This window comes from Corticium candelabrum, chromosome 6 (assembly GCF_963422355.1).
Source record: "Corticium candelabrum chromosome 6, ooCorCand1.1, whole genome shotgun sequence".
Taxonomy (NCBI): domain Eukaryota; kingdom Metazoa; phylum Porifera; class Homoscleromorpha; order Homosclerophorida; family Plakinidae; genus Corticium; species Corticium candelabrum.
In genome coordinates this window covers 964,313-980,715 of record NC_085090.1, presented here as the reverse complement: position 1 = coordinate 980,715, position 16,403 = coordinate 964,313, and the positions used below count along the sequence as shown (strand labels likewise).

At 42.8% G+C, this 16,403-nt stretch overlaps 3 protein-coding genes across 4 annotated transcripts; 1 reads left to right on the top strand and 2 right to left on the bottom strand.

Moving 5' to 3' along the window:
• Window positions 1-247: 247 nt before the first annotated feature.
• LOC134180692 (PHD finger protein 23A-like) lies at window positions 248-10,797 on the bottom strand. The gene is made up of 5 exons (XM_062647876.1): window positions 10,728-10,797; window positions 10,552-10,586; window positions 10,368-10,469; window positions 5,977-6,199; window positions 248-680 (listed from the first exon to the last, which is right to left on the bottom strand). Exons 1-5 carry the CDS (start codon window positions 10,738-10,740, stop codon window positions 436-438), a joined length of 618 nt encoding a protein of 205 aa, XP_062503860.1. The 5' UTR covers window positions 10,741-10,797; the 3' UTR covers window positions 248-435.
• Window positions 10,798-11,088: 291 nt separating this feature from the next.
• On the bottom strand, window positions 11,089-12,362 carry LOC134181186 (glucose-induced degradation protein 8 homolog). Of its 2 annotated transcripts, none has more exons than XM_062648409.1 (2): window positions 12,227-12,362; window positions 11,089-12,163 (listed from the first exon to the last, which is right to left on the bottom strand). In XM_062648409.1, exon 2 carries the CDS (start codon window positions 12,056-12,058, stop codon window positions 11,336-11,338), a length of 723 nt encoding a protein of 240 aa, XP_062504393.1. In that variant the 5' UTR covers window positions 12,059-12,163; window positions 12,227-12,362; the 3' UTR covers window positions 11,089-11,335. The 2 variants fall into 2 exon arrangements, with proteins under 2 accessions (XP_062504393.1, XP_062504394.1); XM_062648410.1 differs by having other exon boundaries at window positions 11,089-12,144; window positions 12,227-12,347.
• Window positions 12,363-12,419: 57 nt separating this feature from the next.
• On the top strand, window positions 12,420-15,638 carry LOC134181298 (transportin-3-like). Its single transcript, XM_062648545.1, has one exon. It carries the CDS (start codon window positions 12,430-12,432, stop codon window positions 15,214-15,216), a length of 2,787 nt encoding a protein of 928 aa, XP_062504529.1. The 5' UTR covers window positions 12,420-12,429; the 3' UTR covers window positions 15,217-15,638.
• Window positions 15,639-16,403: the final 765 nt, after the last annotated feature.

The window sequence follows — 16,403 nt, the reverse complement described above, 5'->3', positions numbered from 1 at the left end:
AATATAATATTTTAAATCTATTGCATTGTCCCTGGATGGAGACATGTTCCAACATCGTCAATCACATGTCTACGACAACTGCACAAACCACAAAACACTTCAGCAGTGCAATACATGCATCCACACTCTATGACACATGACTGCTTTGGAATAAGACAACTACCCACCAGCAAAAATCACAATCTCATAGCACTGCTGTCTGCACCTCAAACCATCATGAAAAGGCAATCCAATCTAATTGCTGCAATGTGCACAAATTTACTCATTTGATTGTGTACAGTTTATTATACAAATACGTCAACTACTCGAGTTTGCTGCTAGACAACCACTGCTACAGCTGCAGGTCAGCAACAACATTGTGTGTGTTCAACGACACAACGATCATACACTCTACAATATGTAACAACAATATAGTGCAAATCTACAACTGACATGCTATGTACTCGCAGTCTGTTCCGTTTCCTGTGTGTCTCTTGCTCGTCGCTGTTTCCGTCCACGCCGCCTCACGGGGATAGGCGAACCACGACACTTTGCACAGACAAACACGCTCGGAACATGGTCTTCTCGAATTCTTTCGCATGCAAGATGAATCCATGTACTGCATTGGTTGCATTCTATCATTGGACGACCAGCAAATGGCTTCTCACAAAAACAGGTGACAAGATTCCATGATTCGTCATCTATAAAAGGAAGTCAACAAGCTCAAAAACAGGCACAAGTGTATTATGGTTTTATAAAGCAGACAGAGCATTTCAACTAGGTGAAGTAGCCTGTAGCGTTTTGCGACCTAGTAACTACCCTCGACAACGATCAAGGAGAGCACTACACTTCACCAATCAACAAATCATTTCACTACCATCAATACACACTGATTTAATTTAGACTAATGAAATCCCAAGAAAGGTATTTAAACCTCCATTCTCTTGTGTGTGTGTGTGTGTGTGTGTGTGTGTGTGTGTGTGTGTGTGTGTGTGTGTGTGTGTGTGTGTGTGTGTGTGTGTGTGTGTGTGTGTCCATCCACTGGGGTCCAGGTGAGACTTCGAGTGCTCACACCACAGTTGGCTTCACAAACCGATGCTCCCGTAAGTACCTGGCCCAGCCCCAGGAGATTGCTACAGGACCAGAGTTCTCCCGAGTAGCGCACAGGAGCCCAGCTGTTAGTGGAGTGTGACCAGTATCTGGCAGCTCCTAACGTTTAGTTTAGTTAGTTTACTTACTGTGTGTGTGCAGGAAAGACTACCAAAGATGTTATTGTTTGGAGAGCTGGAAAGAAGAGACAATGCCATGGGACCAAGAAGAGGTGGTGTGATGGATTATCATCTGATCTGTGAGCCACTGGAGTTGGGGATAGTCTAGCACATGATAGATCTCAGGGGCACACATTTTGCGATGAAAGAACTAGAAGTCAAAGTAAGAGGACCAATGATTGCGTGGCCAACAACAGAAACAGTGACCATCTTTGCCCCTGTGGTAGACTTTTTCGTCAGAAGGGCTATCTCACCAGACACAGCCGATTCTGTAGTAAATGAAACGCTCTACTCATTTGTCCAGAGCTCTATGCTCAAAGACAAGGCTATCGTCACTTTACGATGGACAGGTTCAAGTCAAGTCTTCATATGTGTGCATGAAACACCGGTAACATCAAATGTGCTATGCTAATTGTCACAAATGCATGCACACAAAGACACAGTTCTACATACTAACGACAACAGGCTTTTCAGTTCATTGATAAGATGCTTTGTGCCTAGTCAATATTGATCCGCATACTACCATTGGCTGATACACCATATAGCATGTCATACACATACGTTGACTTTGTCTAGAAATAAATATAAGCCAAAAATTCAAGATGCCTGATACGCCTTACTAAACGAATCATTCATGTGCTGTCACACCACACACACACACACACACACACACACACACACACACACACACACGCCCGCCCGCCCGCCCGCCCGCCCGCCCGCACGCACGCACGCACGCACGCACGCACGCACGCACACACACACACACACACACACACACACACACACACACACACACACACACACACAGGAGAGCTGTCTGTCTGTCTGTCTGTGTGTGCACGCGTGCATGTGTGTGTGTGTGTGTGTGTGTGTGTGTGTGTGTGTGTGTGTGTGTGTGTGTGTGTGTGTGTGTGTGTGTGTGTGTCTAAGCGTGTGTCTGTGTGTAAATCAGGATAAAAAGAGGGCGACTCTGATCTCCACTGAATGTGGCTCACGCACACCAAATCCATAGAGGTCGAAAGTGAAGCTGTCGTCGTCTTCCGTACTTCTCCCGTGCCGACGCCATTTTCCAGCTGACAGAACCCGCCTTGAACCCGTCTCCGTTCACGTGCAAATATCTCCGTAACGGCCAATTGGATCTGCACCAAATTTAAACTGCAGTTCCCGACGTCAGGCGGTACAAGCGGGCGACATCGGGAAAGGGAAGATATTTTTGTGAATATCCAGGTCTTGAAAAAAATGCCCACAGTCGTTTGCCCGTCTACACCCATTGAAGAGCTGCCAAGTTCAATACACCTGTTCCCCGCAATGCCAGCAACGTCTTCGAAGTGACAACGTTAAACGGAACTGTCGAGATGGCAAGTGTCAGACACGTGACTTGGTACATATGGGGAACCGATTATCCAGGTGAGTACGTATTGCACGTGACTAACAAGTCTATGCTGTGTATTTTTCCGAACAGGATTCGTGTCAAACAGATGCCAAGTTCAATACACCTGTCCTCGCAACGGCAGCAACGTCTTCGAAGTGACGCGGTGTCCAACGGGAATGTCGAAATGGCTTCGACTAGCCAATCAATAATCCAATCACGAGATTTTTTGGGAAACAGGACACTCCATTATATTTTCTTTGTCTTCAACGGGATACTATATAACAATCGATAGTCTCAGAACAGGATACCATTTGACCGCGATATAACTCTGAACGAAATTCTTCATTCTGTCAGGTTAATAATTCTTCAGAGATACAGTTCATGATAAATTAGAACGAGATACTCGTGATGCAACAACATATAAATTTGCATACATTGGGATACTCGATTCTTGCTAAATTCTCAGAATAGGATATAATTGAACAGGATATAACTCTGAATGGGAATTCCGTCTGGCCGCTACTTTTTCAGAATGGAGTAAAAATGCATGTGAACTCAAGCAACAACATAAATTTGCATACAACGTTAGACTAATTAACTTTAGTAACCATTAGTTATATTAATAGCTAATTTTCCGTGGGAAGAACAGGATGGTGGGCTGGTATACTATATACATGTATAATATACATGTATAATACACCTTCATAAAGAATACAAAATACTTATGTAATAAATAAAAACAAAGTAGGGATGGTTGTGTACTTTCTGCTTGTGCTTGAAGAAATTGGGGTCAAAACTTTCGCAGACAAGTACTCATACTTTACATCTGAAACCTATCTCCCAAAATTAAATCCCTACTTCACTCCTATCCAAGCAGTCACCTTGAAAGCAAACAGAGTGAAGTAGGGGTTTAATTATGGGAGATTGGTTCAGATATAAAGTATGAGTACTTGTCTGCAAAAGCGTTGACCCCTAGTTCTTCAAGCACTAGCATAAAGTACGCAGCCATTCCTCAGGGTTCTCCCCAGGATTTCAGGAAAGTGTAGCGCTAGCCCCTTCCCTAAGACCACACCCATCCAATAACATCACGACAAAGCCCCAATTGCAATACTAATCTACTAACAATACATTAGACTTGCCCATGAAAATTGTCTATACTAGTTGTTTACAGGCTGTCAGCTATCAGTAACCCATTAACGCTGCAAACACTTCCTGTATCCCTTTTATCTTCTCTAGACATGCAGAGACTAGCTTCCAGCATCTTAGCTGCATTATAGCACTCCGATGTTTCATGTCGTTTTAGAGTATACTTGATCATTGTTGTACAGGGGAGGTCTACCCATAATATTATTTTAATAAGAGTGACCTGATCTCTCATCAGCGACTTCAACGGAGTTACCACAAGCACCACAGAATCCGCGGGATATTGCCGGAAGCCATTGGCTGCTAGTCGGTCACAAACGATTACGGGAGAACATGAAAATGAGCAACTTTCCAAAGCCGTACACAAGGAGGCGAAGAGAAATCATCTGCAGTGGCTTGAATTTTGCATGCCGATCAGAGGCAAAATGCTGGATGCGGTGGCTGTAATGGCTTCATCATCAGGCATTGCTCAGAAGTCATCCCTAACTAGCTAACAGACAACACTGGACGGCCACTCGTAGGCGCTCGCACACCAACACCTTAAAGCTGTAAATGTGATCACTTACCTCATCAGCTCTTGCACTTGCAGACGCATTAATGTCATCCTGCTGCGTTGCTATTAGCATGCTCATCACCGATTGGCCGCCTTTCTCAAGGCGTGGGTTTAGATTGGCGCAGTTGCAAGTAAGCAAAGAAGAGCCCTCCTCTTCCGAACTAGGTTTTACCCCAGACCGCTTTTTCTCTCCGTCCTCCCATCCACCCCTCACATGCTAAAGCAGTCTGGCTCCGAGGCTAATTCAGTTTGGCTTTCTTCAAGCCACCTACTTAGTAGGTAGGTTCTAAACATGCAAATTACATCATTAAGATTATGTTTCCCTCACATGCACTTGCTATCCGGTATCTGGAGCGTATCTCGACAATTTCAAGTCAGTGATCTCTGAGAGCGAAGTAGAAATTCAAGCATAGCGCAGCGCTACGCTCAAACACCCTTGGGAAAACTCTGATCCCTACTTTGGTTTTTATATATTACATAAATATTTTTGTATTCTTGTTCATGTCCTTTTTTATAGAAACACATGCATTGCTACAACTCATAGTATATTTGAGAATTAATTCCTTAGACTGCTGTTACTCTAATACTATATACAGAAGTAAAGTTTCATTAGTAGCAGGCAATGCTAGAACATTAATTAATAGTACACAGGATAATCTATTAGAAAGAAACATGTCACAACTCATAGTATATTTAAAAACCGCTTAGACTGCTATGTTAATGCTTCTACTCTAGATCTATACAGGAGTAGAGTTTCAGTGTGTACAGTACAGGCAAAGCGATAGTAGTCTTGCGCAGTCAGCCCCTCCCCTTTTTGACTTCCATATCACAAGCTAATTCGATTATGATATGGTAATCTGTGTATGGGTTCAAGTCTCATGCAAGCAGGACTCGTACTTTCTCTTCTACCAGTTAGAAAGAACGGTCTCTATCACATGCACGTGCAAGTTTTCTGCAAAGATCTTGTGAGGGATGCGGAGATCCTGTTTGCGGGACCACGCAGAGAACAGCGAAAATCCAACAAAAAATGTCGACAAGTTGAACAGCACTGACAGATCTCGCGAGTAAATTGTAGAGCGTTTCAAGTAACAGGCAAACAACGGGAAAACGAAGATCCTGTGAGGAACACAAACATCCCGTGAATGAAACAAAGATCCAAACTGGCAAGTCAATCATCAGCACTCAAGTTTCGTGAATATGCTAAATTGTCGAGTGTTTCAAGTCGTACAGAATGAATGAAGGGCACATCCTGTGAGCAGCTTCAAAAACGGCGAAGATCCCACGAAACTGGCAAGTCGGAAAATGCATGCCACTCTATGTCACACGCAAAGAAAGGCGTGGCAAATGGCATGGCAAATTTTACAGTAAAAAACGTAGTCCCAACGTCGTCCAAACGTGCTAGCGCCAAGGGGTAGACCAAGAGCATGGCCCCTGCGTAGCCACACAAGATGATATAAAAATTGGGGCATTTTATGTAAGCATTTCAGAGCTATATTAAATATCAGATTAATATTAACGACTGGTGCCATCCCTACTTACAGAGCGTTAGCGCACTCTCAGATAATAAAACTTATGTTTCCAAAGCAATGCCGCTTAACTTCACTACAGTACTTATACCATCCAATCTATGAGACAATGAGAGACAAACATAAACCAACCTGAACTGTAATCAATGTTCTCATCCACAACAGAGTCAGGACTACGTGAGCTGCTGTGTCTATCATCACGACTACTCCCCACTGTCGATTCACTGTCAGTAGTTGATTGTGGTGTTCGAGGCCGAGGGCCAACCACACCGTTACTTGAGAGCCTTCTTTGCTGTTTGGCTGTGGAAGTCGACCTGTCCTTGGTTGTTGAAGTCTTATGACAATTGTTTAGTTGCTGCACATATACAAACAAGTTTGAAAACAGTAAAGCTACAATGACTACAAGTTGCTCGAGTAACAAAACGTGTAACAATCTCATCAAGCTATATGATTACACCAAATCTAAATTTAAGAGGTGGTTTCCAACAAAATAGAAAGGCATGGTTTTCATAAAACACAAATAGACATCAACAGGTTAAGAAGAAAGCTGCATATGTAGCTCTAGCATGTCTATTTAGCTAAGGTGGCAACCACAACATATCCAGTGTGCGAAATAACGGCCGGACATCAGACATTTACCGACCAAACGAAGCATTTGTCCGGCCACTCGTGATTTTGCCGGACATTTTGTCCGGTGGAGTAGCATCAGATGTGGAATTCCGTATGAGCAACCCACATCCTCACACATCCCAATTTTATGTCAAAAAACGTAGTTTCCGGTGTTCGCGCACCAAACAAACACGAACAGCCACGCGTCGTCATGTACACTGTACAGTTGCATGCTGTACTGTATGTGTATTTTGTCAAATCCCGGATGTAGCGGCCACTTACACACGCTGGGGCTCCAAGGGTTGCGTGCACAACAAAAATGCAACGGACAGCCACGGCCATAGAGATACGTGTACAGTACACGGTGAACACGGCAGGATAGGAAACTCAGAGATGTTTGCGTGTAATGTTTCTTGTAGGGGCTGTAAGAACCTGAAGATGAGTAGGTTGATAGCATAGCACAAAGTCACTAAACTACATATCACGGTAGACCACAGCTAGACTGCTACTAGCATAGCGTACTGCATGTTCTTGGAACGATCGCAGTTCCACGTCTAGAGGTATGGCGCATATGCGGACAATGATGACGTTTCCAAAACTCACTAGGTACGACAATTGAAGAACTGAATGGGCATGCAGCATTTTAATTAATAAGTGGATGGGTTTGTAGCCAAGGCGTAGTCTAGCGGTCTTTCTCCGTCGAGGGGGAGGGGGATGACCAGCTGTCAGAGGTATGAAAGTCTGTCAATGGTTAGTCAGACTTTTTTAGTAAATTTGTCAAGTGGGTTGTACTAATTGCGTGTATATGAGTCGGACTCATCACTCTTTATCAAAGGCTTGCAACATCAAAGTGTCATGTAGAGCCATGAAACCTAGCACTTGGTCAGGCATATCCTCGAGCTAGCTGCAGTGGCAAAAGTCTTTGTCAACCTGTTCGTGCAGAGTATCCCAAAGATTTGGTTTGGCAACACAAAGAGATGGACATGTGTGTCAACCTCGAATTACTGCGGCAACCCATGATAATCGTCATGAATTGATCCACTACAGTAACTAGATCTGAAATGGGGAAACATATGCCTCCCTCCACCCAATTAAATCACTTTGTTCTTTGTGCTTGCATATCTAGTGTGGTGGACTCAGATGTTGGAAAAGATGTGGTGGGATCAGTGTGTGTACACGTCTGCTTGCACGTGTCATTGATGCACTCCTGGAAAAGGTATTGCAAAGTCTTTACTCCCAAGCAGGTGTCCATTAGACCCGGCAAGAATATATATATATATATATATATATATATATATATATATATATATATATACAGTCTGTTAAATATATGTATATATATGTGATTAATTGTAAATGATAAGTAGTATTTGCCAGGATTGGAATGTCCGACCAGACATTTCTAATGTCCGGCAAATTTTAAATTGACAGGACATGATGTCCGGTGGTCGGTCAAAGGCTATTTCGCACACTGCATATCTATAGTTTCTTTCACATTCCTAGTTACCAGGCACAACCACAAAAGGCTGACAAAACCTTTCTTTAACAATGGTTTCTTAGTACTATGACAACAGATCCAACAGACATTATTCAATAGATAAAGTAATGATGACTTTGTGTATGTCCAAGAATCACAGCCATGTAAATGCACCCATGTAGAGCAGATGCAGTTGACGACACAAGTTTCTATGATTTAGTCTGCCCGGCAATTCTCAAGTCCTCTACCAAGCAGTGTTGGCAATATCAGAATATTCACCCGCAATATGTTTGTCAGCTAGTCTACAATATCAAGTATAATGCCTATTTGCAACACCAAATTTGCAACCTCACAATAACTCTTCCCATCTTGCAAAGACGCTCAACATTTCACATACATAACTCTTTCCTACAGTAGGGCTAGAGGATTCTGGATAAAAACACTAACATGTTTACCATATCTGGTTTCAGTCGGTTACGTCTAAAGTTAGCCATGTACTATGTCGTGACAACATCCGTTGGCTCTTTCTACCTGCAGGAAGAACGACTATAGTTGCTAGTGGCTGCAAACTTGTCACCTTATCGTTGGCTGGACCATCAACACAACCTTCGAGCTTTCCTTTCCTTAATCTTGCTGTAGTCAGTAGGATGATGATGACATAATGGTCTATCATGCTCGTATCGCTGCTCTTGCAAGAGACTTCCTATGGCAGGTGCAACGTATCACTGTGTCAGACGTTTTGCGCTTGCCATCTTCGTTGCTCTCCAACCCAATTTACTGCCAGCCTGGCAATGTCATATTTGCTTTTGCAAAACAAGATCTGAGGACATTACGCTAGCATTGATTCAAGGCAGCTATCAAGTGACTGTAGCGTAGACAGGACTATTTGCACGTGCTTCACAACGTTCACGTGTCAAACATGTTAGAAACCCTCGGATACCCAGACAAACTAGGTGCAATATATCGTGCTGCACTTGCATAACCGACTGAGACCTTGAAATATTATCAAAAGGTGATACATCATGACAGAGCCAACACTGCTACCAAGGAGTCAACTACTAAGCTATTTACTGCATTAAGGTGTCTCAACTTAGCACTCTGACTCACCTAACTGAAAGCTCTCTAACAACTGATGATGGGGTTATTCAAATCAAATGGGCCAAGCTTTATTACGGCATGAAATTACAAACACGTACAGATGTTGCATATATTTCCAAAACGAGGCACCTACCTAGTCTGGCGTCGTTCCAAATTATCAACAACTCCACGAGCATACAAAGCACACGCTTTCCTGAAGTCCCCCCTCCCCCAAGGTGTACGCAATATTGTTGATGCACAATTCAATAGCTTGACATGGGTTCCTAAATGGTTGATGTGTGGTGTTCAATGCTTCTGTAGTGATACAGTTTTTCTTTAATTCCAGTTGACCCACTCGAATGATGTCAGCTCGAGGTTTCCTCCGGTCATTCAAGTGGACAAAGACAAAAGCACTGAGAAAAAGTCATGGTAGAGACAGCTGGGTTCTTTATGAACAGCTGATGTTGTTCTAGAACAAAACCAGAATAGGCTGCCACGGTCTCATACATGTTTACAAATCCCGTACATACGGGTGACTAGCATGGGAACAATCCATGATGCAATTCCAGCCACTGAAAGCAGAGAAATTAGTACGAGCCACTTACTACCAATCAACATTTTGTAAAGAGTACAGAGGCCATAACCCCTCCCTCCCCTGGCGTGCGCTCTGTACGCTCGTGGAATTGTCGATAACTTTGAATGACCCCTAAGTGACAGCTGTTTTGAAATTTGATAACAAAATAAAATGGCCATGGATCCAAAATGCAAGCCAACATTGCAATGTGTCAGGGAACTTTCACACTACTAACAGGGTTGCAATAATGGCTCTGGATCAAACTCTCCAAAAGGTCACAGGAAACAAGCACATTTGGTGTTGTGTTCTTTTTCAGAAGATTTTCAACAAACACTTCCTGTCATTCAAAAGTAAAATCGTGTGGACTTTGTATATATCTGGAAGCATTAGCTAAATATCCGAGTATTTATATTTTTGTTTCAGAAATATTTGCCGCCAAAGAAAATTCTGAAATAATCTGGTGTTCAAAAAAGCTGCTCAACTTGTATATACCTACACTGATAACACACTAAATCAACTACTAAGACCAAATCTCGGATGTCACTCTACATCCTTTTCATGATGATTGTGGTGGGGATGGTCCCTTCAATAGTAATTATTGATATCAACCCCGCGATACCATACAAAGGAAAGCGTCAGCCAACGTGAATGCGAACGCAAACGTAGCGATCGGCACGAGCAACCAACAAGAAGTCCGCACACGCGTGCGATACGCCGAAATCCGCCAAAAAACCAGCGCTCAGAGAGCAAGAAGACAACACACGAACGTCATGCACATCTCATCACCTGCTGCCTTGCTTCCCAGGCTAAAACAAGACCGCAAAACGTCCCAAAGTCTTCAATAATGCGCTTGCGCTTCGCCTCCGGCTTCAACCCGTACACATCAAGCTGGAAAAAGGAGGATATTGAGAAAACGAGTCACCAGAAACAACAGACGCCATATTACGCGTCAATTAGTCTCACAACCTACCATGTAGTCGTCTAGCTCGTAGTTACACTGCGTATCTAGACAAAAAAAGAAGAAATAAGCGAGCGGAGAGACAAAATGTCACCCGACGACACGACGTCGCAAAACAAACACTCTAACGAGCACCACTCGTCATCGACGGTAGGCTCTACGTTGTCAATGATCGAATCTCGCATTACCTGTTCCGTTCATCTTTTAGAGGGAACGAACGTCTTCAGTGCGATGGCTTGCATAAGAACGCGCATGCGTACTCGTCCGGCGTTTTGCGGCCCACCTTTGACGCACGCGTGTACACCCACGCATGAGCATTGATGTAGAAACAGTACAGTAGACGCATCATCGCTCCATCGTGGATAGGCTGAAGAGTGGCGCGTTCTAGAAACGTCGTTGGCGCTGTTTGTCGTGTGTCGTCTAGGTATATATGTAGGTGTTCACATGTGCAAATGAGTGGGAGCTCGAGAGGATGCGAGGGCAGAGGTCTTTGTTTGTTCTTATTCTTTCTCATCGACAGACGCAAATGAAGGGGGAGATATAATTTGATGATGGTGGTTATTCGATTTCAGATTTGTGTCAACAAAAATCATCTAATACACCAAACGTTCACTTAGCTATATTAACTAAGAATTTAAACACAGATTCTGATCTGTGTCTGACAGGATCTGATATATTTGCCAGCTTGCCAGAAACCGTTATTTACTAGAGTACAAATGTAACACACGCAAAGTCTTCAGAGCTGATCAAGCAATACATGTAAATAATTATATACACCAAACATGTACATTAATGCTCATTTCTTCTGTGTTTCTGTTAAAGTTGCTGTAGCTATGTCTGTCATCATAGGATATTTCACATTCCTTTCATTTAGCTGACTCTGCGACCACAGTAACAACTTCAACACATTCGACAGCTTCGATGTCGTCCTTTGATCCTGAGTCTCCAACATCGCACTATTTAACTCACCAGCTACCTTTTGCCGTTGAGAAACATGAAGGAGATCTCCAAATGGTGACTCTTCGGGCTTTTCAAAAGCCATCAAAGCCATTGTTCGTTCCAACTCATTGAGAAATTCAGGGTTTTTCTCTCCAATATCTGATAATTCTGTCTGTGCAAACTCTACAGCTGATTCAAATTTGCTTTCTCGTATCAACTCGATTAGCTTCTGCTGCTGCAAGAAAAAGTAAAGCCTTGGATTTGTGTCCAATATCTCTTGATCATAATCATTGACTAGCTGAATGGCCTCGTCAATATCTCCTCTCTGTACAGCTTCTCTGACCCGTATTCTATCATCAAGCATATCTAAATCTACTGCCGGTTTCAGACCAGTTTCCTGTGAAAATTTCTCGGCTGCTTCTTTGAATCCTTCCGTCACGAGGTAGTCCAACACAATACGGTTCATCTCACTTCTCTGAATACGTACTTTTCGTAGTTCCTCCATCCAATCCTCTTTCGTAATGCCTTTGTTGTCTTCCTTCGCATCACTCATCGAAGAGAACAGACGAGCGATATCCATTATGCCCACGTTTCCTCAGTGCGCATGTGCTAAGTCTCTGGTACAAAAATACCGTCAATTCCCTCTGTTTAGCGTCAGTTTATTTCCTGTAAAATGTGCGCTGAACTACAAAATATCACGGCAACAATACTACACGTAAGTAGAAGTACATTTCTTCATTCTACGAACATTATATGGACTTGGTAACGCGCGTTACGACAGGTTACAAGCCAAAAACGTAGTCCAACACTTCGAATAAGACCAGTTTGCTCTGCTTGATTCAGATACTAGCGATTTCGAAATCGCTACAGTACTGTAGGTTAGAATAACTAAAGCGCATGCGCTTCACGTGTTGCCGTTGTCCACGTGACGACAGAATTTGCGCGGAAACGATGGAGAAACCGTCTTTGGAGCTTGTCGCCCAGGCATTGGGAGCTCTATACCACGACCCAGACGCCAAGTCCAAAGAGCAGGCGTCGACCTTTCTCAATCAGTTGCAGAAATCTCCATTTGCCTGGGAGGTTGCTGACCAGTTGCTACACCAACTCAGCGCCGACACAAACGTCAGCTACTTTGCTGCTCACACGATGAGAACGAAAGTCTACTACAACTACAAGGAGCTGCCGGCAGATTCGAGAGTGTCGTTGAGAGATTCCCTTCTCGGTCACCTGACACGCTTTGGGTCTGCAAGTCAACCGGTTGTTACTCAACTAGCTCTTGCTGTTGCTGATCTAGCAGTGCAGATGGTCGAGTGGAAGGATGCTGTTGAGAATTTGATATCTCAGTTGGCTCAGGATAGAAGCAATATGCCAATGTTACTTGAGACTCTGACGTTGTTCCCTGAAGAGGTGGAGAGTCCACAGTTCAAACTGGGAAGCAATAGACGTCGAGAGGTTGCAGAAGAGATGAGGAAATCTGGTTCCACTGTGTTGTCGTTGTTGTCAACTTGTTACGAGACGTTTCATGCAGACTTGAATGTTACTGTCAAGATATTTCGTTGTTTAGCAAGCTGGATGTGTCTTGAAGCTTTTCCAATGCAATCTCTCGTAAATTCTCATCTCATGCTGATGCCATTTCAACACCTTACTGTTTCTGATGTTGACTGCCAACTTCAGGAGGCGGCTGCTGATAGTATTTGTTCATCTCTTTACATTTGCGAGAACTCACCTAACAATGTTGCTTTAGCTCAATTCCTACAACCTCATGTTTACTCTTTGTTTCCATCCTATCAGCAAGCAGTGGCAGATGAAGACACAGACAGGGCGATCAATTTCTGTCGTATCTTTACTGAAATGGCCGAATCGTTCATCGACTATTTGATTTATAGTCCAAATGAAAGTTTGGGCAGTTTTAATACTCTCACGTTGGTCTTAGAGTGTGTAAAGCATACCGACTATGAAGTTGCAGAGAAGACGTATAACTTCTGGTACAGACTGTCTGAACGTTTATATCAACGAGATGATATGAAGTTCTGGGATCTCTTTAAGCCTCATGTTGAGGCATTGATTGAAGCACTTCGTGGCCAGTGTAGATTTGATGATGACCGTCAGGATATTCCAGACTCTCAAGATGATTTTATTGAATTTCGTCACCACACCATCGAGCTGGTATATGACATTGTGTTTGCCGTTGGATCTCTTACCTGCTTCAAAAAGCTCTTCAGCTTGATTTCTGGCTCACAGGTTGCATGGCCTGATGTTGAAGCAACTCTTTACGTGATGCAAGCCATAGCAAAACGAATCAACACTGCCTGTGATGATGATATTATAAATCAAGTCATGCAAGCAATAGTTGTTTTACCAGTTGAAAGTCACGTGTTACTTCATCATTCAGCACTGAAATTAGTAGGACAGTTATCCGACTGGCTCAACACTCACAGTGACTTACTAGAGGCTGTATTAGGATATCTTGTTCGTGCATTGAAAATGCCGCAATTGGCTTCAGAGGCTGCATTTGCTCTTGATCATCTTTGTCAAGGATGTAAACAGAAGTTAGGACAACACTTTGATGGATTGCTACAGATAGTTGCAGCAGCCGATTCTCTAAAAATGACCAAGTCGGCGATTGTTGGTCTTCTACGTGGAGCATGCGAGGTATTGTCTCTTTTACCTGCTGAGAAAGTCACAGTGCACATGCAGCAATTATGTAGTCTTGCTTCCATTCCTCTTCAAGAGCTTGTCTCATTGAGAAAGAAGAAGCAAGAGGGTGGTGTCAGCATTATTGATTGCCTTGATCGTCTGGCTGCTATATTTCGCCACACAACACCCGTAGTTGAAGATGGAGCTACCAGCCACCCTTGCCAATCAGTTATTGAGCAATTGTGGCCGATGCTGTCGTCTTGTTGTGGTTGTTTTACCGACGATGCAAAGATTATGGAGCGGTGGTGTCGCACTGTCAAGTATGGTCTACGTTGTCTCCATTCTCATTCGTCTGGCTTGATTGGATCTCTAGCGAATCAAATGGTTACTGTATATGCAATGCAACCTCACTCGAGTCTTCTGTATCTCGCTAGCATTTTAGTAGACGAATACGGGAAAGATCCAGCGTGTATTCAAGGATTAATTGATATGCTGCAAGCTTTCTGTCCGATTGCCTTCAAATTACTTGCTGAAGACGATGGACTAGTTCACAACCCTGACACCGTAGATGATCTATTTCGGCTCTGTTCAAGATTTCTTCAACATGCAGCCTTACCGTTTCTTCAATCTTCTGTCATTTTGAACATCATGGAATGCGCCCTTGCATCACTGACGTTGCATCATCGTGAGGCTCACGCTTCGGTCTGCAAATTTATCTATGAGCTTCTCAGAAGTCGAAACAACAAATTTAAGTCTAGTGATGAACAAGACACTTTACTGACTCAGATACAGAAAACGTTGGGAGAATTTGGTTCAACCATTGTATGCCAAGTTATCACTGGTTGTGCCAGTCTACTACCATCGTATACATTTGTCGACTTAGGTGACATTTTGTGGGAGATGCGGTGCTACTCACCTCATGTATTATCAGACTGGGTAAAGAGTGCTTTAGTGCAACTTTTAGCTGATGACTCTAAACCTGGTGCCATCATTAGAGCAACGGAAGGGCAACTGCTTGAGTTTCATGGCATGGTCATCAATGCAAAAGAACAGCAGGACGTTTGGGACGCTATGAGATATCTCGCATCATTGTATAACTAGCTGTCATGTGAATGTACAGTAACTCTAATGGAGTGGTAGTTTGAGTGAACGGGCATTTGGGTATGCCACGTGATGAACAGGGTTGTTTTATGAAATACTGACTTGGTTACTGAATGTTAGTTGCAACAGTCAGATAACTGCTTTTGGTATTGGTGTGGTATGTCTTCTATTGCTGTCAGACAATATATATTTTATGAAAATGGTACCTAACTATTACATTCGTGAGTTACTGAATATGCCTTGCATTGTATGCTTTATCGATGGCATAATTCCTGTAACTCAGACTTTTCAAATTACAGGGGGAGATAGATAAGCACTGACTTGCACTGTTACTAAATATTAGTTTGTGCCTATTTTTCGCAGGAAAGGTTATTTCATCTGGTCAATTTGTAATTAGCTATATCCGTGTTATTGCAAATATTGGCTAGTGGTCCTCATTACATCTGCAATGTGTGCCATGTGGTTTTCTACAGTATCTGCCAGAGAAGAAAGCAATCATGATGGCCTTCAATATACAAGAGTTTCCATTTCTTTATCAATGTTGATTGTTACTTGAAGAAGGAACTGTCATGCACCTCATGTTGTATAGCTATGTAGATAGCTCTTTAACTAGTGTCGTGGTAAGTCTCGTATTTATTTGTCTTACTGTATTATGTCGAATATTACCTGATCCCCGTTAATTTGTCTGTATGAATGCAGTTGCTTCTGAAATCATGCAGATACGTACAGATCGAGGACTAGATATCCCAGCAAATGTAAATGTCAATCAGACAAATCTTTTAACTGTACTCCCTCGTGTCCCTCTTAGCTACGCCACGCGTACTGATCTTTCCTTTCAGAATTTCTTTAGTTTGATTTTAGACTTATTCTGAAAGCAATTGATACCGTCACGTAATCAACATCGTGGTGCATAGTTTGATGATATTTTTCTGCAATGAAATGGTGTGATTTTTGGAGACAAATTTAAAAGACCACCCAAACGAAAACTAAGTTGTGCATATGCATCTGCCAATATAGATTATGAATCATGATCATGAACATAATCTCTATACTGTACCTATGAAAAGCCGATCATGCCTGCTGGCATGTCTATCTGTTTGTCTGTCTGTCTGTCTGTCTGTCTGTCTGTCTGTCTGTCTGTCTGTCTGTCAATACATATATTTTCAAAGAACAACACTACTACATTC

Coding starts and splice junctions, on each gene's coding strand:
- LOC134181298 (XM_062648545.1), top strand. CDS start 12,430: ATGGAGAAACCGTCTTTGGAGCTTGTCGCCCAGGCATTGGGAGCTCTA.
- LOC134181186 (XM_062648409.1), bottom strand. CDS start 12,058: ATGGATATCGCTCGTCTGTTCTCTTCGATGAGTGATGCGAAGGAAGAC.
- LOC134180692 (XM_062647876.1), bottom strand. Junction 6,200..10,367: donor CCTGGGAAGCAAGGCAGCAG/GTGATGAGATGT, acceptor GTATATGTGCAG/CAACTAAACAATTGTCATAA. Junction 681..5,976: donor GAACATTGATTACAGTTCAG/GTTGGTTTATGT, acceptor TTCCTTTTATAG/ATGACGAATCATGGAATCTT.